We start from the raw sequence: 23,756 nt of genomic DNA, 5'->3' as shown, positions 1-23,756 counted from the left end.
ACCTCATAAGGGGCGTGTCATGCATACTGTAAGCTTGCAGCAAAACCATGGTATAAGTATGAGGTAGATGACCTCATAAGGGGCAGTGTCATGCATACTGTAAGCTTATTGTAAGCTACTCAGTCTCCTACAGACTCCTCAGAGGTGACCTCTGTTTGGCATACAAAGCAATCTCAGACCCCATGTTAATGGCACTGCTGCATATCTGCAAGTCAAGCTCCATTCAAGTAACCTGCACCTGTGACCTCAACCTGGTCTGTGACATCAATAGGACTTGTTGGCAGGACAGATTTGTGTTCCACGGACTCCCCTTCTGTGGAATAGACTCCTTCTCCACATCAAGCAGAGTATCTCATTAACCCTTTTTAAGCACAACCTAGATGAATGGATGGAACAGAAAATACACCCCTGGGATTCTACCTGTGTCCCTGATGGACAGGGGCATCGGATGCTGACTTGTTAGAACATGGGCTAAATTCTTGGCTAGGCTTGTAAGGGCCTCAGGGCCAATAGCCTAGCAACTTGCTATGATCCTGTGATCCTATATGTGAATGCCCTGGCCACCTCTGATTTTTATACCTCTGTAACCTGACCTGCTAATGAATACCAGCTGGAGTAGCAGAATAAGAAAGCAAACAAAATCAAAAATTGTAATACATGCCATTTTGATGCACAGATATATGTTACAGTGAAAAAAATAAAATGATTTGGGTAAGGTCCTTGCATTTGGTGTGTATTTTTATATCCTGTGATATACACTGTCACCTGTGTAGGCCAGGCAGAGTTCAGTACTGCTTGACTATTTCACTACATGTTAATGTCCCATACTACCATTGTCATGTTTCTCAGGTGAGCCATGTTGTGTGGCAAATACAAGAGTTGTAATACTCACCACTTCTTCTGTTCCATTCTTGCAGGTGACCCACCTGTGAGTGTCATTACTCAACTGCAGCTTGTATGATATTACCCAGTCGTCACTGAAAATAAGCAAAAGCTTTAATAAACCGGAGCAAAATGTCAAGGTGCAGCTCAATTTCACTGACAGTCCCTTTCATTTATGCATATACTGAGTATAAAATGTCGTGTGCTGCAAGAACATTTTCAGGAAGCAAAATTAACACACCATTTACATGCATTTGTCAGTCAATAACACACATTAACATTGTAAAACACCTGACAACAAAGCAATGTGTTAGTCAAAGTAGTATATAAAAACAAAACAGGAATTATTCAGGGGGCTTGATGCTCCAAATTTAGTTTCCCTTTGGTCCAGCACTCACACTAACCAAGCACATTTACTGCTGAACTCCATATTATTCATCTGGCCAACAACTTATTCAATTTATTTTTGCTAAGCACATAAAAGCTAAACATGGATGCCTTTTTCCAAGTGGTGATCTAAAACCTACATTCTCCCCTCACTTTAGGGCAGGTTCAAAGATTGTATGAACCAGCATGTAGCATTAAGTGTCATAAGCAGCTGTTTGTAGTTATTTCCTAACAGCACATAGTATGGCAACGTATGCAACAGTAACAAATACTAAGTTCCAAAACAGTTATTTCACATGTATATGTAGCTCCTTTGCATACAGCTAAGACATAATTAAAAGTACTGGCTTGTGGTAGTTCATTAGTTAAACAACAAAATAAACAGCCAAAAAAGAAAATAAAACCAGTGAAGAAAAATCCACTTTAATGTTGCAAAACTTCAGTAAGCGTTTCGTCTTAAAAAAGACTTCTTCAGACTGAAGTAATTAAAATGACATAAGCATTTAAATAGCCTTTGATAAATCACATGACAAACATACTCAATGTTTTAACCCTTTATGTTTTAAGAACATAACAAACTCTTCCCTGTTGTTTAAGCCTGGAAAACGGAAGGCATTTAATTTAAATCGTCACTTATATTCTAGCCATCTAAGCTCATCTGCGGGGTTGAAACATAATTCCATATCTTTTAGAGCTTCTAAAACTAAAAATTTAAAATTAGCCTTACAGTTTCCATACTTAAGATGCTTGGCTAATGCATTCTTTTAGTTCCCTATTTATGCTCATAAATTCTCTTGTTTAAGTCACGGGTGGTTCTTCCTATATAATAACATTTGCAGCCTGTACAAAAAACTAAATAAACCACAAATTTAGATTTGCCAGAGAAAATTTTGTTAATATAAATCTTTACATTGTTAATTACTAAGTAAGTTTTTTCAGTATACAAAAACTGCACATACTGCAATTATAACATTTTATCATTCCCTTATTTTCTTTTCTGACCCTAGGCATGTTTAGCTTTTCCTGAAAAAGATTTTTAAAACTTTTGGCCCTTTTTTGTGTAAAAGAAGGTTTGCTTCTAATAACATCAATAACATCGGGACTGCCTCTGAAAAGATTCCAGTTGTTGGTTATTATATCTTTTATAGCACTGGAATGCAAACTATTTGCCACAGGCATTCTAATTTTATAATCATATGTTCTAATTTCTCGTGTTTTGGGGATGGTTCCAGTTCTTCAGTTAGTAACCATGGACTTGGTTGTTGAAACCAATTTCTTTGGATAATCTCTGTTATGTAATTTCTCACAAAAGTTGCTACTTTCTCTTAAAAAATCATCTTCGCTGACAGTTAACTCACTGATTCTTAATAATTGACCTTTGACTAAAATTTCTTTAGTTTTGTAAGAATGCATGCTACTGAAATGCAAATACGAATTGTTGTGAACTTCTTTTTTATAAATTTTGGTTACAAGCCTGTCCCCAGACTTAAAAACACTAACAACTAAAAAATTAATGGTTACAAGATTATTTTGACTTGTGAATTCTAAATAGCTGCAAACATTAGTAATACAAGTAATAAAACTTTCCAAAGCAGTATCAGGCCCTCTCCAAACCAAAAACACATTGTCAATAAAATGATAAATGATCACTATTTTGTCCATATAAACGCTACTTAAAATGTGGGTATTCTCCCACCCATTCATGAATAAATTGGCACAGCTGGGGGGCATTGCTGCCCCTATTGCTACTCCATTAGTTTGCTTGAACTATTGGTTGTTAAAACTGAAAAAGTTATAACTTAGAATAGCGTCTAACAATTCCATTAAAAGTGACACCATATTACTAGAAAACATTTTTGACCTTATTAATTCTAACCTATCCATGTCCATACCTCTTCTTTTTGGTATGAACATATATAATGATTTAATGTTCAAAGTGACTAACAGGTCACTATCTAAAATTTTGACATCTTAAAGTTTGTTGACAAAAGCAAAATTATCTTTATTGTAAGTTTTGCTCTTAACAACAACTTGCTGTAAATGTTTGTCAATATAGATGGCCATACGCTAAGTTTTGCTGTTAACACTAGAAACTATGGGCCTTAAAGGAGGGCTATTAAGGTCTTTACGAATCTTTGGTATTCCAAAAATTCGACTTCCTTTAGGATTGTCAATCATAATATATTTTCTAGTAGCTTCTGTTATTCTTCCTTTATTAAACCATTCCTCAATCATTGAATTTATAAAAGAATAACATTTTTAACTTCTTTGAAAGAAACTTTATCATAAAAATTCTTGTCTGACAACAACTCAAACATTTTCTGCTCATAACTCTCTCTGTCCATTATGACCAAACTCCCCCTTTATCTGCTTTGAAAATTAATATTCTTTCATCATTTATCAAAGAATAAAAAGCATTCTTTTCTTCACGTCATCTTATAATACCCGAAATGTGCTTTATTGTCTACCATTTGCAAGATTTGCAATTCACACATATTTAAAAGGTAAATTGTAAATGCTAGGCTTAAGAAACTTCTCATTGGTATGAATATTGTTTTTAAATAAAAAATTAGTTTACCTGCCTAACGTAGTCTCTTAAACTGTTAAATATGTCCATATTGTTGGCCCGATTAGAAGGGACAAAATTTCATCCTTTGTTCAAAGTTAGACACTCAACTGAAGATAAATCGCTCTTAGATAAATTAACTATCTTAAAGCATAGAGTACCTAGGTCTTCCATTTGATGTTGTTTCTCCTCCAGTTTTTTGACGTCTGCCCTTTGGCATGATATCCTCTGTTGCCTATGGAAGTCACTTGAGCCCAAGTTTTTGGTTAGCCACTGTTTTGTTGGTAAATCAAAACTGGCTGTGATGTTATGTTGGTTGGTTCCGATTGAACCTGCCTGCTATGTTGCCCATTTACAGCAGTGGCAGCCGAAGTGGATGCAGAAGTTGCATTTGTAGCAGGAAAAATAACTTGCTGATTTTCTAAAATAGGCTCCACATTGATTTTGTTCTGGGACCTTTGTTTTTGGAATAAATGTTCCGAGCTCCTTACTGCATTGTTTTCATTGTTGTAATTGCTTTCATCCCATTTGGAAAGAAATCCGTTTCTTCTTCCTGTAATGACATGCTGTATGCTAAGGCCACTCCCCCTTTATAACCATGGCAGTCTCTTTCAAACGACTTACTCTTTCTTTTCAACAGTGCATCATTTAATTTTATTAAGCGATCTTGAATTATGCACATTTTGGACTCAAAGCTGTTCATCAATACACTTTCTTTCAATTTATTGAAGTTGAGCTGAATGAGTCTGAAGAAGTCTTTTTTAAGACAAAAGTACTTACTGAAGTTTTGCAATATTAAAGTGGATTTTTCTTCATTGGTTTTATTTTCTTTTTTTATTTAACACAACCATGATGGCACCATCTCCCTTTGAAACCCCCATGATCTTTTTTAGAGTTGCATAGCTATATGCATGCTTGCTGTGGGGTGCAAAATTAATTGCATGGGATATACCTAAATTGCAAATCAGTTCACTAATCTATTATGGTATATGACTGACCACTGTATTTCACCCATTAAGGTGTATGACTGACCACTGCATTTCATCTATTACGGTACATGACTGGTAACTGCATTTCATCTATTAAGATATACTACTGACCACTGCATTTCTTGCAAACTACACATTAATTTCTTTGCATCTATCATTTTTTTGTTGTTGTTGTTGTTGTTGTTGTTTGTTGTGTTCTTTGGTATCTTATTAATCACCAGGCAATAATGGCAGATATGTGAGGTTTGCAAATAGTACACAAAAGCAAGGATTTACAGGAAAGTATATAATATCACCCACATTGCTTGGTGACTTGTGACACTGGTGCTTGATAACTCAGATTTTAGTTTACATCTCTCATAATGAATGCAGCAAGCACAGTTTGTAATGATAATATCTTATGGTCATACTGGAAAGGGAAAATTATTTTGCTGATGTGCTTAAAAATTCAAAAATTAGTCTTTAGACAACTTAATACACTTTTATAAAACTAATTTACTGAAAAGAATAATAAATACCATAATAAATATGGCATGAGATGTTATATCAGACCTTAAAAATGAAAAATCCATGCTATCCCTCAAAGTCTTAGAAAACCCAGTATGCAACCTATGCAGGGTCCAAAACAAACCAAGAAGACACTTTGTAGTGTGGAGGGTGTGAAGTTCACTCCTTAAAATACAATATGCACCTAGTTCACTAATCAAAATTGAACTTTATAATACATACTACAAAACAATAAATATAGTAGGTAGTCCACATTTGAGTTAAAATGGAATATCCTTTATTGAAACACACAAACAAGTGATCCTAGCTGAGTCTAATGAAAAGCAACAAAAACATTCCTTATTTATATATAATCAGGTTATTTGGAGCGAGGGAGTGCTTACAGAGGGTGGTTCTGTTAACAGCAATAAAAGCATTAAACTCATTCCTTTAAACAAGTCCCCCTTCCCCTTTAACACCATAGTGTAAACTGAGGCTGTTACCTTGGAAATGAAACTTAAAAGCTAGACACAAATTAAAATATATAAGGACAGCTTATTGAGGCAAACCTCCTAATCCAAACATTATTAATTAAGAAACCAATTCGCTAACAAAATGACTAACTAATTAACTAACAAAAAGATCTACCACTAAACATCAATCACAATAAATATTAGTTATAAAGTGAAACACTTTTAACAAAGATCGGTCTCGTATCAAATAAGTACCTCATCAGGTTTGTGTGTAAAAAAATATCATAATATTAATGAACATGTGTATAAATCTATGTGAACAACCCTCATACATCTATGCTGTAAGAAATCTGTATTGCAAAAGTTTCTGTTCCAGTGATGCATATTACAAGAGGTGTCCTGCAATGTGACCATTACAAGAGGTGTCCTGAAATGTGACCATTACAAGAGGTGTCCTGGAATGTGACCATTACAAGAGGTGTCCTACAATGTGACTAAGAGGTGTCCTGCAATGTGACCATTCTTAGCTAGCATTAAATAGTAGTCAGCACAACAAAAAATAGGGAACAGAATGATTTATTGTATTTAAGGCTTTGTTTTCTGCTCCCATTTGTATCTACAAATTAAGGGAGTGGAGAAGTAAGAGTAGCTTCTCACTACATTTATGACAAACTGTTTTCTAAAAGAAAAAGACATTTAAAATATTATTACTCTGATAAGCAGTGATACGATAATGTTGGATAATTTGTTGCAAAGCCAAAAAAACAATATACCACAGTTCTTTCCACCACATTTCTAGGATCCAACACCCTCTATGCATCCTACTGGCTTCTAATACTCATTTTCTTCAAAATCTGAAATCCACATGCAATTTTATTTCTGTGTGTGTTTATGGTTCTAATGTACTTCAACAATCAGCTGTCAGAGCACAGACCAAGGTTCGTTTGGATTATTCCTAGTATGAAGTCATCCACAATGTACACTGGGATTATTTTATCAATCTAACGCCATATATGTATATATATATATTCATATGACATCCACAGTGCCCACTGGGATTATTTTATCAATCTAACCACCATGTATGTATATATGACATCCACAGCGCCCACTGGGATTATTTTATCAATCTAACCACCATGTATGTATACATATTTTCATATGATATAATCATTAACCTCCCTTGGGTTGTGGTGTTACTTTAGCTGCTTCCATCTCTCTAAATTTAGTGCCATTTTTGTAACTTCTTCGACAATCATGCCTCTTGTCTCATGCAGTCCATCATCTTTTCACTGGACGTCCTCATTTCCTCTTTGCCTTTTTTCTCCAAGATTCTCTTCACCAAATTGCCATCTGCTTCCCTGCACATGTGCCTGAACCAGTGTAATCTGCTCTCTTTGACTTCCTCTGTAATCGGAGCTGCTTTACCTTCTGGTATGATGATGATGTTTCTTCAACTGTCCCACAGTGTGCAGCCTACCACCCATTTCAGGCACTTCATCTTATAGGTTCATAGGTTCATAGGTTCATACTAGGCTATCTGCCCAAGGGCATTTATAAGCCTAGCCCATAGTTATGTGGCTTTTGCCACCCCTTTAGTTTGAATAAAAACTATGCCTATCATTTTTCTGTGCCTCTGTCAAGCAGTGACACTGAAGTAATCCCTGGGGTATATCTGCGATCTCCCATCCATTGGTCAAGATTCCTCTTGAACAAGGCCAGCGAGGTGCTCTGCCTCACATGTACCAGGATTTTGTTCCACAGCATAGGGAGTCTCTGGGTGATGAATCTGTCCCTCCAGCATGTTCTATTTATAACCGTGTCAAGGTTTAAGTCTCCGCCCTTGTGGTTCTGAGGGATCTAGATTTTTGAGGTGAAGCATATTCATCAAATCTGGGTTTGACATGGCCTTATATGTCAGGCACAGGTCACCTCTGAGCAAGCGGTATGAGACTGAATAGAGCTGGTGTTCTTTCAGTCGGGCAGCATAAGACATATTTTTGAGACCCTTTATCCTTTTGGTGAGGAACTTTTGGGGCCTTTCAAGCTGCATCAGGTGTCTGGTCAGATACATTCGAACGGGCATTGTACTCAATCATAGGTCTAATGAGTGATGAGTACAGGGGACGATGACCTCCCTTGATCTAGATGTGAATCCCTTCATGATCAGGTGGGCAATATAGAAGGTTTTCCTAACTACTTTAGCAACATGAGTGTCAAGCGAAGGCTACTGTCAACTTGGGTCCCCAGATCCCTGATGACTTTTCTGTGCTCAGTGGATTGCCATCTATATGGTAGCTAGGGGTAACCTTGTTTTTCCCGAAGGGTATGACTATGCATTTTTGGCGTTTAACTTCAGGCCATGGCTCTGGCACCAGTTATCCATTTTGTGAGGCCCTTCTGGAGGATATCTGTGTCAGATGTGTTTTCGACTATGGCCCAGTTTGCAGTCATCTGCAAACTTTGTCAGCCATAACCCTCCTGTGTTTGCTTGTACTTCAGAAAAGTAGATGCCGAACAAGAGTGGACCCAGGACTGAGCCCTGTGGGACACCACTTGTGACAGGCTTTGAGTCTGACATGGCTCCAGCAACTCTGACCCTGTGGGTTCTGTCGCTTAGCCAGTTTGCAACCCATCTTGTGATGTATGGGTTTACATTCAAGCTGATGAGTTTTTCGATGATACCTGAGTGGGGTATTGTGTCAAGGCCTTTGCCAGGTCGAGGTAGGCTGTATGGACTGCCTTTCCTCATCAATGGCCTTGGTGACTGTCTCGAAAAAAGTCAACCAAGTTTAAGAGGCAGGATCTGCCTTTGACAAAGCCAAACTGGGTTGGATCCAAAGTCTGCAAGTTCCCTATGTCTTTATTTATGAGTTCCATTATGATCCTCTCCATGGCTTTGCAGATAAGGCTTGTCAAGCTAATGGGGCGGTAATTTCCAGGGTCTGTGGAGGCACCGCCCTTATGAAGTGGGACCACAGTCGCGCGCCACTCCTTGGGTACGTATCCTGAGGTGAGGCTAAGATTAAACAGCTGTCCTAACTGTGGGTTTAATTCCTCATTGAGTTCATGAAGCACACAGCCGGGACACCATCCGGTCCCATGGATGCTGTGTTTTTGCCTTAGTGAGGGCAGTTCTCACCTGCGTTGGAGATGTTTGGGGGCTACAATCCTCTGGAATAGATATCTCTCCTTTGGGGAGGGGAGAAGTTTGCACTGAACCTGTCAGCCAGTATGTTAGCAATGTGTGTAGGTTCAGTAATTTTCACATCATTTTGAACTAATTCTGAGCATATCTGGGAGTTTCCTCCTAGGTTTCTAACATAGCTAAAGAAGGCCTTATGATTGTCTTTAGAGTCCTTGGCGATTTTTCTCTCAAAATTTGCCTTGGATGATTTTATGAGAGCTCTTAGTTTTTACTTATAATGATCAAAGGCGTCTTACCTTTCAAGGATTTTGCTCTATCTTGTAGTAGCTTCCTCCTTTTGTTGTAGAGCTTGTTTATGGCTGGAGTCCACCAGACTGGACGCTTGCCTTTGGTACAGAGAGTCTTAGTTTTGTTTGGGATTGCCTGATCCATGCAGTCCTGTAGGTGCTGGTAGAAGGCATTTGTAAGTGATTCAGCGGTTTGAGTAATGTTTACCACTGGCTCAGGGGCCTTAAAGGAGACCACACTCGTTTTAGAAGTGTGAAATCGGCTTTTGAGAAGTTTTCACTGTGGTCTTTTTGTTTCAGGTGGGGCGGATGAGGACCTCCAGCGAGATTAGTTTATGATCTGATCTCACCAGTGAGGGTATACTTCGGTGTTGAACATTTTGATCCCATGTTCGTGATGATGAGATCAAGTATGTTTTCACCTCTTGTGGGATGGTGACTAGTTGTTCCATGGCATTTGAGTTTATGAACTCCAGGAATCTTTGGGTTAGAGTGTTCGGGCTTGAGTAGTGTTCCCAGTCTATATTAGGGTAGTTGAAGTCACCTAGTATGATGGTGTTTGGAGATACATTTATCCTCCAATGTTTTCAGGAAGGCCATGTGAGGTTCCTGAGTTTGAGATGGTGGCCTGTAACATGCTACAAATTGCAGAGCAGTCTTGCCTATGGTTAATTGCACCTGGATGGTCTCCGATGCATCGTGCGTTGCCACCAACCTTGAGGTGTGGGTGTCCTTTATGAATATGGACACCCCCCCTCCTTTCTTGGTGTTGTCCGGATTTTGGGGCCGGAACGCATGATATGAGGTGAAACCTGTTAGTGCTGGGGTGCTCTCAGGAGCCTTGAACCAGGTTTCTGTCACAGCACAGACATCGATGTTCTCCATATTGAGAAGGGCCTCGAGTGCGTGCATCTTGAGATTGAGACACTATGAATGAATATGGACACCCCCCCTCCTTTCTTGGTGTTGTCCGGATTTCCGATTTCACACTTCTAAAAACTAGTGTGGTCTCCTTTAAGGCCCCTGAGCCAGTGGTAAACATTACTCAAACCGCTGAATCACTTACAAATGCCTTCTACCAGCACCTACAGGACTGCATGGATCAGTGTGAACCATACCTGTCAACTATACCGAACTCCTTGGTATCTACTGGTTTTGAGGTCCAAATAATGGGGTGGCACAAATTCCAGAGTGGCCTCCTTAATTCCCGAATTTCCTATATTTTTTTTTTTTGAAGTTTTTTTATTTTTTGCTGACATCATCATATGTAGAAGCATGCACAATGCCGTCAGCTTTATGAGCACCCTGCCAGCCTATTGGAATTTGTCTGAGGGCTTGAGGTGTGACTCACTGTACTGTTTGTTTACAGTCTGCCACATGCAGCAGCATTTGAGTCGGAGGGTTGTGTCTCCAGATAGTACCATACGGCATGCAGCTGCACTTTACAACATTCCAGGACTCACGCAAATAAGGTACTGTCCCCAACCCCAGTTGAGGGTATGTTGATCGAATGCTTATAGTGATGTTCAGAGTCAGACGGGTTGATTACTTGATTAAGTTATTGGTAGGTGAACTGTAAAAAGAGGTTCTTCAATCATCTTCCACAATAACAATTACAACAGAAGAAAACAATGCATTTATGTGAATATGGAATCAAAATATAAACAGAATCATTGTCACGTTTTGCTCAATGCACTCGCATTTGCAGAGCTGATGTATAGCAGAGCACTGTATCAGCATTTCATCACAAGAGATTGGTATAATGGCTACTGACTTTACTTCACAAACAGAAGATATAGGGTTTGAGTCTCACCTTTGTAGGGAAATTGGATAGGCTTAAGTGGTCTGCAAGGGCAGGTAGACCAGTACTTACATGCCTTCTTTTCCACTTTAATTAGAAATAAGAACATGTTGGTAAAAATAAGTTGAATTCTACATATTTGACCAAATGATAAAGTTTAATTTTTTTTAACAATGGCTTGGCTATCCTTGTTTTAATTTAAGCAATTTGCTGCCTTCATTACATTTATATTTTTTTGGCTTGGAAATGGTTTATTAAAATAGACATGTGTTATCGAGATTTTGTCAAAGTGTGTGTGTGTGTGTGTGTGTGTGTGTGTGTGTGTGTGTGTGTGTGTGTGTGTGTGTGTGTTTGCATGTGCGTGCGTGTGTGTGTGTGTGTGTGTGTGGGGGGGTGCATGATTCTGGCATCAATTGCTGTTTGTTAAGTGCTGAATGAGGTCTTGGGCAACACACACACAGTGCCACCATGTGAAAGAATCCTGCTTCTAAGTGAAATAACTGCAGTTTAATCAAAATTCCCAATCAAAACCGTGGTTTCCTTTGTATTATTTAATTATTGTTACATTGCCCACAAGTTTCTTTGACTTCATTCAGGAATCAAACTATTTTCTTTTGTATAGTGTGCATAATATGTTTAACATTGTCTTTTGAAAACAAATAAAAATGTTGTCTAATTAAGCACTACATGTCTGTCTATCAATTGATGAACTATTCCGTATCATTTAAATGGTCCTAACCTGGATATAACTTTCTAGAACACATTAATGAAGAACCGCTGAAGTACATTTAACAGTGTTATACAGAGAAACATTAACACATTATTAAACATATTTATTTATGGGTGTAAAGTAAAAACAAGGGCAAATATTTCCCCCGCAGCCAGCAGTGTCATGATGATTGCAAATAGTATATTGAAAATGCAAAGGAAAATAGTTTACACACACTTCCATCTTACAACTTTACATACATGGAATGATAATGCACCTAATCAATTACAGTTGAGTGTCACATTATCTCAAATTCCTCTTTTCGTTTAATAGAAACATTCAGAAAGTACTCTAGGACACTGCTTTTAGACTTTTCATGTTTGTGGAATTCACATGTTAAGTAAAGGTAACAGTAATACACATATGGTGACAGAGATTTCAGCAATTAATTTTTTGGGGGGATGTGAATAACAAACACTTGTATAACAGTGATGCATGTTATACATAAGCTGATAATGTGTTAATTTAGCTCTGCATTCTTTCATGGTGTGGAGGTGAAAGATCCTGTGAGGAACAGGGAAAACATGTTTGCATATATTATTGATTGAGATGTGCATAAACATTTGTGTTCTACATCTGTCTTGAGCTTTGTGTATTCAGTAAGCCATGCTGTTGGACAGTGGCAAATGCCTCAAGTGTGTTTAGAGCCTGTAAAAACTGAGTAGAGGGATATGTGCATCAGCTGTTGAATAGAAACCTGAGTTATGTATTTAACTATATGGGCACCTGAATGGAAATAAGCCAAGTGAATGGACATGCTTAAGTCTTGAGCTCGGCAGTCATGCTTGGCATGTTCATTTAGCTTTATTTAAACAGCCCGCATGAGTTGGAGCTTTTAGAGTGGGTAATACAAGCACCACCTCTCAAGTCCTCTGGTATTATAAGTAAGAATGCTGAATGGGGGATCGCAGCAGTCCTTAGAGGGTTGATCGTATTACTTCATACTGTGTCTCTGTAGTGGTAGAAGTAGTTCACTGTGGGCAGTCAGTTGTATATCACTAATGCAGTATGTCTTCACCACTGTCTCACTGCTACTTACATTTAGAGTGCATGTTTGTGTTAGAAGAGCACAGTACTTTCACATTTTACATGTCAATGTGGATATTTGTCTTTTTATGTTGCTTTTACATTACACACGGCATAGTAGTCATGTTTGAGGAGTGAGTCTTGAAAAGGAATAAAGTATGTTCTTGTGCAGCTGCTCTGTTGTGGAGCCATGAGCACACAGACCATTCTTTGCTACTCTGTCTAGTTCACCTGAGTTCTCTGTGTATGTGTGTGTGCATATATATATATATATAGATATATGTGTGTGTGTGTGTGTGTATGTCCGTGTATATTATATATCATCTTCAAGCTTTTTCCTGTAAAAGCTGCAAAGATTCAGAAGCTGTTATGGAAGGCAGTATTTGGTTATCTGTAGATTACACAGTAAAGAAACAGAGATAGTGTTGTTTTATTTATTTTATTGCTGTACCTGTTAATGTTTACTGGTTGCAAAGAAGAGCAAGAAGCTTAAGTTCCAAGGACTGTAGAAGGCAAAGATTTTTGGAACTGCTGAAAAAGCATGTAATATAAATTATCTGGAGATGGCAACAAGTGTTTGTGCAAACATACTTAAAACTATTGAGGGGAAAAGGGATGGATCGCTGGGGGAATGTTTCCTTTTGGTGCTTGTGCGTACTTGGAGACGTACTGCTGAAGGGATTAGTGGGGGTCTGGGGGAATGTTTCCTTTTGGTGCTTGTGCGTACTTGGAGACATACTGCTGAAGGGATTAGTGGGGGTCTGGGGGAATGTTTCCTTTTGGTGCTTGTGTGTACTTGGAGACATACTGCTGAAGGGATTAGTGGGGGTCTGGGGGAATGTTTCCTTTTGGTGCTTGTGCGTACTTGGAGACATACTGCTGAAGGGATTAGTGCGGGTCTGGGGGAATGTTTCCTTTTGGTGCTTGTACATACTTCAAATCACTGAGGGAATGGATCACTTACAGAAATGTCTCATTTTGGTGCTTGTACATATCTGAAATTACTAAAGGGAATTCAGTTTTTGGCTTTTTAATATTGTAGTTTTCTGGCAATCACTGGCAATGGCAGATCTTTGAGGACTGCAGTCAGAACATAATGACAGGAAGCAGACACTACATTTGATTTTCAGACTTCATCCTTCAGAAAATTCACGTTATGCAAATTCAGTTATTCTGTCAACAGCCTAAGCTTGGAAGAGCAATATTTAAACAATGTCACTACTAGTTAATTTTATTTTTATATAAGAGAATTGTATTTCAGTTTTATACAAGTTCAGATGTTAATAATATAAATAAAACAGTTTTGTTCTGGTTTATATTTTGTGTTATTTAATGAAGAGGGCTGAAGCCCAGCTGCAGTTAATTTTATGCTTATAAAAGAAAATTGTATTTTAGTTTTGCACAAGTTCAAATATTAATTTAAATAAAAGACTGTTGTTCTACTTATTTTGTGTTTCGTGATAATATTTTGCCTATTCTTTGGTTTGCGTTTAAAAGTTGGTATCCCACAATTCCATTTCAGTGGGCAGTGTTGCATAATTATGTATGCAAATTTTATGTTAATCAGCACGCAGATTTGTACCTATTTTTCATGGGCCTTTATCCAGATTATTGACGTTTCCAGGTTGAGAGTTATGTGAACTTTCCATTATATTCACTCATTCAGATTTTGTCCTAAGGGTAGTTCATTCATGCCATCATTCCACTGTAACAACAACAGATCCAGCTTATTCAGATGTTTTTTATTCTATACAAAGAGAAGAATATCTCTAATCTAAACACCTTAGTGCACCGGACATTTTAATCACAACAGCTTCCTGAAACTCTTTGGGCTTGTTAGAAGGATTCTGGGTGCAAACTATCTCTCCTGGTTTCAGGACTGCTGACAATAATGTCTGCCCTGCCAAAGTAGAATTTCTGCTTCTGTTGAGAAACTTGCTAAACTATGAGGTCATCTGACATATTTTCTGAGGTATGACGTCATCTGACATATTTTCTGAGGTATGTGGTCATCTGACATATTTTCTGAGGTATGAGGTCATCTGACATATTTTCTGAGGTATGAGGTCATCTTACATATTTTCTGAGGTATGACCAGACTAGTTAGGAACAGCAAGAATTTTGTCCCAGACCAATTCCTTGCAGACCTAAAGGCATGTAACTGGTCCATCCTAAAAACTCTACCCTTAGATGAGAGTGTGTCATACTTTAATGACACCTTCCTCAAAATACTTGATTCTCATGCTCCGAAGTGACTCATTAGAACTAAGGAACGTATCGCACCTTGGCTAACTAAAGACACTAAAACTAAAATTAAACTCAGAGATCAGGCCTGGAACAAATGGAGAACCACAAAAACCCCTCTGGATCGCATCAAGTTTCTGCAGCTTAGAAATTCAACCAAAGCAGCCGTTATGTCTGATAAAAAACAATATTTCTGTCACCTCCAAGACAAACATCAAAACAATCCAAAAATTCTGGCCGGTTTCAATCACCTCCTCCATCCAGGCAAATCTACCACCCCCACACCTGAAATACTCATTGATAAAGATCCAAGTGAAATAGCTAACTCTTTTAATTCTTTTTTTACTGAGACCATCCAGTCCCTCGCCAGTCAGCTTACTTCTTCCCCCTTGGCAGCAACCTCAACCAATGACTCAACTCAACCTGCCTTCAACTTACAACCCACCTCCACCTTCTACATTCGTACCCTCCTGAAAAAACTTAAACCAACCACCCTAGCGGCTGACCTACTCCCAGCCAAATACTTACAAATAGCATCTGATGCCATAGCCTACCCTGTTTCAATCTTAATTAACCGGTCTATTTCCGAAGCCTCTATTCCCTCAATGTGGAAAATCTCTTATATCATTCCTCTCCACAAAGGAGGGTCCTCTACTGATACATCTAACTATAGACCCATAGCAATTCTCTCCCCCCTATCCAAAATTATGGAACGCTGCATCCACAAGCAACTCATTACCCACCTCATACAAAATAATCTCCTGTCCAACACCCAACACGGCTTTCGCCCCCATCATAGCACTACCACTGCTCTCCTCTCCTTTGTTGATTCAATTAACCTCAACCGGAATAACAAATTAATATCCTCTGCGCTCTTTCTAGACCTATCGAAAGCCTTCGATATGGTCAACCACAAACAGCTGCTCCACACACTGGAAACCTTTAATCTTAGCAAAACTACCATAAGTTGGTTTAACGCCTACCTCTCCGGTAGAAAACAGGCGGTACAATGGCAAAACAGGATTTCAGACCTACTCCCCACTAATATCAGTGTTCCCCAAGGATCTATTCTCGGTCCTCTTCTTTTCTCCCTCTTCATTAATGGTCTACACTCTATCCTTCCCAAAACCACCTGCATTCAATATGCGGATGACTCCACCCTAATCTGCTCCGACGACTCTCTCACCAAACTCCAAGTTACAACCCAAAACTGTTTTTCTATAGTCGAAAAATGGTTCTCAGATTTAAAACTCCTACTTAATCCAACCAAAACCAAATTGCTTCTATTCTTCCCCACTCCAGCTACTACGTACGGAATAGAACCTCCTTACTCCCACATCCCTACCTTCACTGTGTCCTCTAACAATGGTACCAGAATCTATCCTGTCACCCACACCAAACTACTCGGGGTGACAACAGACCACAAACTTAGATTTGATATGCATGTCAACCAGACCATTAAATCACTCAACAAGAAACTTGGGTCCATGTATAGAATAAAGAAATTCTTAACCCCTCACACCAAACTAACCATCGCCCGTACCCACCTCCTCTCCACACTCCTCTATGCCTCCCCAATATTCTCCTTCCTTCACAAGAAAGAGCTTAATAAACTATCCACTACCTATAACCACATAGCCAGATTCATTACCGGAATGCCCTACCGCACCCATCACTGCCTAAATCTAAGAACACTGGGATGGCTAGAACTGCCTAACATCCTCAAACTAAACCAACTTACTGAAGCGTTCAAATTTATTAAACATCCTGATAAAACCCCCTCACTGAACAATATACTTACCCCCTACTCCAATCTTACGTCCCTTAGGTCAGCCAAAAGTATTCAAGTGTTGACCATTAAATCTAACAACTCGGGTGGTGAAGCTCTATATGCCAATTCCATTGGCAAACCCTGGAATGCCCTCCCAAGCAACCTAAGACTTATGACCACTCTGCACCAATTCAAAATTCACCTCCGAGCTCTACTAAAATCCCAATGGCTATGCCCATGCTCTAATCCAGACTAATAGCTCAAGCCCCCGGCTCAACCTGGCTTACCCAGGCCTCCACCCAACCCTAAACCTTAAGGGTCCACTATATAGCCCTGACAATCCATCTTTACTAACTTGTATCACTTTTGAATTTTTTTATACTATCACTTATTGTTTTATTTTGATATAAATGTTAGTTTACTTACTAACTCTAAGTTTTGTCACTATATTTGTTTATGTACCTCTGTTCTTTGGAGCTTTTCTCCCCAGGCCTCCACTGAAAATGGATATGTATCCAGTTGGACTAACCCGGTCAACAAATGTAAAATAAAATAAAATAAATAAATAAATGAGGTAATCTGATATATTTTCTGAGGTATGAGGTCATCTGACATATTTTCTGAGGTATGAGGTCATCTGACATATTTTCTGAGGTATGAAGTCATCTGACAAGATCATATGACATATTTTCTGAGGTATGAGGTCATCTGACATATTTTCTGAGGTTTGAGGTCATCTGACAAGGTCATCTGACATATTTTCTGAGGTATGAGGTCATCTGACATATTTTCTGAGGTATGAGGTCATTTGAGAAGTACATTATTTTCATGTAATACTCCTGCAGTTTCAGTCAGTTATATTTGGTACTGATAACCTCGAATGCAGCTAGCACTTTTATAAAGTTGTACTTATAAAATTAGCTGTATCCTGCTTTTAAGGGATTAGCATATGAAGTACATCAAACATAGATAAACTAATTATCTTGTGATAAGTAGCTTGCATATCTACAAGTTGAAGTATTAAACTGAATTTTTCTGATGGTAAAAGTTACACTTGTTGGGCGATACCTAGCCACTCGAAGGCAACTAGAGTTTTTAAACCAAATCAGTGTTGTGCAGTAATGTACAGCAGTGTATAGAATGTGCGAGTGCATACAATCATTGGGATACTCAGTTAATTGAGAAATGCAGTTAAAAATTGATGACCAAAGTATCCCGTGTAAGGTTCCAGTACTATGCGACTGCATAAAAGCAGCAAAACGTCATGTTACTGTAATAAGCGACTGTGGTATAATGAAAGATGTCTAGTAATTGGGGTACCATTCTACACAGCTGCATAAAACACCTGGTTTTACATATTATAGAGAAACATGGGAACTATGTCACACACACAGATTTAAACTACCCTTTCAACTGTTCTTTACCAATGACTGTATGATAGTTAATAAAACTGTTTTTCCATGTGAAAATCCACTTCAGCATTTTTTAAACCTGATTTGCAAGATCCTAATGTAGAATATGTTAAAATTTTGGATGTAAATACTGCTTCACTGTCACTGTGAAAGCCTAAGCTGTGGTATAGAAAGAAGTGATGCAGATATCCAAAAGAGATGTCAGCCAGTTATGTATAACTGCATGTTTTACATTTACTACTCACCACATGTTTTACTATGTGTTGTTATGGTTCACCATCAATCAATTCTCTCCCCTCACCATGTAATCGTTAACTTCTCCTTTTTCACACTTTTTTCTTAGGTATCTGTCATGCTCCTTCACCACCAAAAATCATAACGTTACCAGACGTTACTATAGAAGGCCACCCACAGCTATTCTGTGGTCATTATCTTCTGACTTCACTGCAAACACTTGTATGTTTTAGACTTAATTTTTAAAAACTCCTACTGTAATCCTGTATCAAGTGTTCATACATCACCAGAACGCAGCTCCACCTTAACTCTAATCTCCCTGCCTAGAATAACAGTCCTACAACCATAGCTCATAGTTTTATACATTATTGACCTAGCACAGCTTTCCAGTCCCATTAATCTGGAAGCACATCCACTGCTAATACTTACCTTTGCTCCTGCTCTAACTAGATCATTGATTGTTTTTATTATCTCTGCCCTGCAGCTTAGATCAGGTCTAACCCACTCACTCTGTTCTCCTACCCTATACCCATTCCCACCCACCCCCGATAAGAATACACTTATAGTCAGAGATTCCTCACTCACAATCAACTCCTAACAAATCAAACTATTCCCTACCAATCTTAACAGCACAATCTTTCCAAATTGTCCACTCCCCCATAATTAATTTCAAACCAATTAAACTTGTCCAAATACTATTCTCCCTTTAACATGTAACATGCCCTACACCTCTAACAATACTTTACCCTTACTCTCCATTTTATTTACAACACTATTAATCATAAACTTAGCCACAACACTTACAGATAATACACCCATAGCCAGATAGACTACAATATCCTCCAATAACATACCCCTACAACAAAGCTATTACTGAAACATCTCCCCTCAACTATTTCACTATCCTCTCCCTTACAACTCCCATACCAAAATCAAAACCAGCAGTACCTCCAAACCCCACTTTATTGCCCTAAATCCAAAGCTAAAGACAAAACACATCCCACTAGATACGCAGCTAATACTAATATTACTACAGAGTGGTAACATACATCCAAATCCTGGTCCAAACACAGATGCAAATTCCAAAAACCTACAAGTATTTACTATCAACCTAAAAAGTATATGCAATAAAATAACCTCCCTGCATACCTGGATGGAACAAAACAATCCAGATATACTAGCCCTAACAGAAACCTGGATACACCTCAGCATAACTGATACCAAAATTTTACCCCCCAACTATGCTATATTCAGACTTAACAGACCAAAAAGGAAAGGTGGAGGGACAGCTCTCCTTTATCCTTGCATACTCAACCTAACTCCATACCCACACATGACTCCATAATGCTAAAATACTTAGAAACACCCTAAACCTTAACGACTCTAAAAAATCTGTATCATCATATAATATGCCAGTTCTGGAAGATATACTGTCCTGGACTACTGAAAACATCAAGTTACAAACAGTCATCCTAGGTGACATGAATATAAATTGGCAATCTATCACAGCAAACTTCCTCATCACAAGTATTAACTTGCATGGCTACAAGCAACTAATCACCAACTCCACAAGATTCAAAAAAGACTGTACTAGCCACTCAACCCTAGACCAGATCCTTGTATCTCACCCAACCAATATGCCCTCTTTAGGTATACTCTCTGTCTCACTAAGTGACCATCTTCCAGCTTTCGCTATTAGTGCTGGCACCATCCTCCCAAAACACATACCATAAAAACAGGTAGAGATACAAAATGACTAAACCAACAAACACTCAACAACTTACTATTAATTAACTGGACACACTAAAATTCCTACCCCTCAGTGATGCAGTACAACACTTCAATACTACCTTCCTAAGAATAATTGATAATCTCACCCCTGTACAAACAAAAATAGTAAAGAAAACAACCCCCCCCCCCATTTAACCACTATCTGCATTGTCCTCATGAAGCAAAGAGACACAACATGGAATAAATGGAAACAAACCAAAACCCAACAAAATCTCCAAGCAACTAAAACTCAATGGTTAACCACTATCTGCATTGTCCTCATGAAGCAAAGAGACACAGCATGGAATAAATGGAAACAAACCAAAACCCAACAAAATCTCCAAGCAACTAAAAATCAATGGCTACCCACTATCTGCATTGTCCTCATGAAGCAAAGAGACACAGCATGGAATAAATGGAAACAAACCAAAACCCAACAAAATCTCCAAGCAACTACTCCCTCTTTTTGCTCCATCTCAATATTAGAAGCATTAACAACAAAGTACATAGCTTGCATGCCATGCTTGATATCCACTCCCCAGACATAATGTGTTTATCAGAAACTTGGCTCAAACCAAGCACCAAGGATGAGGAAATTATCTCTCCTGGATATAACATCATCAGGGCTGATCGTACAACCAGAAAGGGTGGTGGAATAGCTGTTATGTTCAAAAACTCCTTGAACATCACAATGAATTCACTTCAACCCCCAAAAGTTCCAAACCTGGAATTGATTGCCCTTAAGATATCTCTAAACAGACAAAAAAGTATTAATCTCATAGTAACCTACCTACCACCGGGCAAAAATGTAGAAAATTTTGAACAAACCCTTAGTTGGCTTGCCAATAACTATCCACAAGAAACAATAATATTAGGAGACGTCAATATAGACTGGTTTCTCTACTCAGCCCAATCTAATCCTCTCCCCATTAACTTACATGGTTTTTCCCAAAATATTCTTTCTACCACTAGAATTGGACATGCACAACAAAAGGAGAGTATTATTGACTGGATTCTTACTAATAGGAATCCAAATAACTATACCACTGGGACCCTTCCCAATGACCTTAGTGACCACCTTGCTACCTTTATTATAAAACACAAATGTTCAAACAAGACTCCCCCCATAACTAGATTAGTAAGGAATAGCAAAAATTTTGTCCCTGACAAATTCCTAGCTGATCTCAAAGCTTGTAACTGGAACATCCTAAAAACCCTATCCTTAGATGAAAGTGTTTCATACTTTAATAACACTTTCCTTAAGATACTCAATTCCCATGCTCCTAATCGACTTATGAACTAAGCAATGTATAGCACCCTGGCTAACACAAGAAACTAAATCCAAAATTAGAATCAGAGACCAGGCCTGGAATAAGTGGAGAACCACAAAACCCCATAGATCGCATCAAGTTCCTCCAACTAAGAAATTCAACCAAAGTAGCCGTTAAATCTGATAAAAACAATATTTTTGTCACCTCCAAGACAAACATCAGCATAATCCCAAAAATTCTGGGCTGGTTTTAACCGCCTACTTCATCCTGGTAAGTCTACTACCCCACCCCGACAAACTCATGGACAATGACCCAACAGATATAGCCAACTCCTTTAATTCTTTTTCACTGAGACCATCCAGTCCCTTGCCAGCAAGCTTACCACCCCTCCCTCAGTGGCAACCCCAATTATTAACACAACTCAAACTGCCTTTAACCTACAACCCATCTCCACCTCCTTCATTCGTACCCTCTTGAAAAAATTGAAACCAACCACGCTCGCAGCTGATCAGCTCCCTGCCAAATACCTACAAATAGCATCTGATGCCATAGCCTACCCTGTATCAATCTTGATCAACCGGACCATTTCTGAAGCATCCATTCCCTCTATCTGGAAAATCTCTTACATCATCCCCCTCCACAAAGGAGGACCCTCCACAGAAACCTCCAACTATAGACCCATAGCCATACTGTCTCCCTTAGCCAAAATTATGGAACGCTGTGTCCATAAGCAACTCATTTCCTACCTAATAAATCACAACCTCCTATCAAATACCCAACATGGCTTCCGCCCCATCACAGCACAACCACAGCTCTTCTCTCCTTTGTAGACTCAGTCAACCAAAATCGCAATATTAAACTAATATCCTCTGCTCTTTCTAGACCTGTCAAAGCCTTCGATATGGTCAACCACCAACTTCTGCTTCAGGCACTGGAAACAATACATCTTAGTAAACTAACCATAAGTTGGTTTAATGCCTATCTCTCTAGTAGAAAACAGGCAGTCCAGTGGCAAAACAGCCTATCAGACCTACTCCCTACTAATATTGGTGTTCCCAAGGATCTATCCTTGGTCCCCTTCTTTCTCCATTTTCATAAATGGCCTACACTCAATTATTCCCAAAGCCACCTGTATTCAATATGCAGATGACTCCACCCTGATCTGCTCTGATGAATCTCTCACCAAACTCCAAGCTACAACCCAAAACTGCTTCTCTGCTGTAGAAAAATGGTTCTCGAACTTAAACTCTTACTTAACCCTGCCAAAACCAAATTACTTCTCTTTTTCCCCACCTCAGTTACCGCTCAAACTATAGAATCCTTCAACACCAGCAATTCTACTTTCCATGTGTCCTCCAACAATGGGACCATTATCTACCCGTACTCAATACCAAACTACTAGGGGTGACCATTGATCATAAACTTAAATTTGATGTGCATATAAACTTAACTGTTAAATCAGTTAACAGAAAACTTGGTTCGATGTATAGAATAAAGGCCTTCCTAACTCCGTACACCAAACTGACTATTGCCCGAACCCACCTCCTCTCCACTCTCCTTTATGCCTCCCGATATTCTCCTTCCTAAACAAGAAAGAACTTAATAAACTAACAACTACCTATAATCACATAGCCAGATTCATAACAGGAACGCTATCGCTCATCACTGCCTAAATTTAAGGTCTCTCGAATGGCTGGAACTCCCCAATTTACTCAAATTCAACCAACTAACTGAGGCGTTTAAAATTATTAACTACCCAAGTAAAACTCCCTCACTGTACAAAATACTTACCCTGACTCCAACCTCAACTCCCTCAGGTCTTCCAAAAGTCTACAAGTAAGGACCATTAAATCCAACAATGCTGGTGGTGATGCACTATATGCCAATTCCATTGGCAAATCCTGGAACGCCTACCAAACAACCTAAGACTTATGCCATCTCAGCACCAATTTAAATTACACCTTAGAGCATACCTGAAATCCAAATGGTTATGCCCTTGCTCCAGTCCAGACTAATAAGCTATTGTCCCAGCCGCACCTAGGCTCCTACAGCCTCTGCCTAACCCAAAAACCAAAGATCACTCTATTTTAGCCCTCCTTGTCTGGCTGTTCAAATCTGTACCTCATGAAATCATTTAATAATTCTTGTTTTCTCTTATTTGATCTGTAAGCATCAGTGTATTTATTGTACTCACTTGTTATTGGTTTATAATTGTATATGTAGTAACCAGTAGATTATCT

The 23,756-nt window shown here is 38.7% G+C and overlaps 1 protein-coding gene across 2 annotated transcripts in view; it reads right to left on the bottom strand.

The window, feature by feature from the left end:
• Positions 1-23,756, bottom strand: part of LOC122794659 (probable carboxypeptidase X1) — a 1,175,708-nt gene that overhangs the window by 482,749 nt on the left and 669,203 nt on the right. For both annotated transcript variants that reach the window (XM_044063283.1, XM_044063284.1), the window contains one exon: positions 893-977. In XM_044063283.1, the coding sequence (XP_043919218.1) occupies positions 893-977 (85 nt within the window). The remainder of the gene's footprint in view (positions 1-892; positions 978-23,756) is intronic.

This window comes from Protopterus annectens, chromosome 2.part1, assembly GCF_019279795.1.
Source record: "Protopterus annectens isolate FY-2018-M chromosome 2.part1, PAN1.0, whole genome shotgun sequence".
Taxonomy (NCBI): Eukaryota; Metazoa; Chordata; order Ceratodontiformes; family Protopteridae; genus Protopterus; species Protopterus annectens.
The sequence above is the reverse complement of the archived record's forward strand: the minus strand, read 5'-3'. Positions and strand labels throughout refer to the sequence as shown.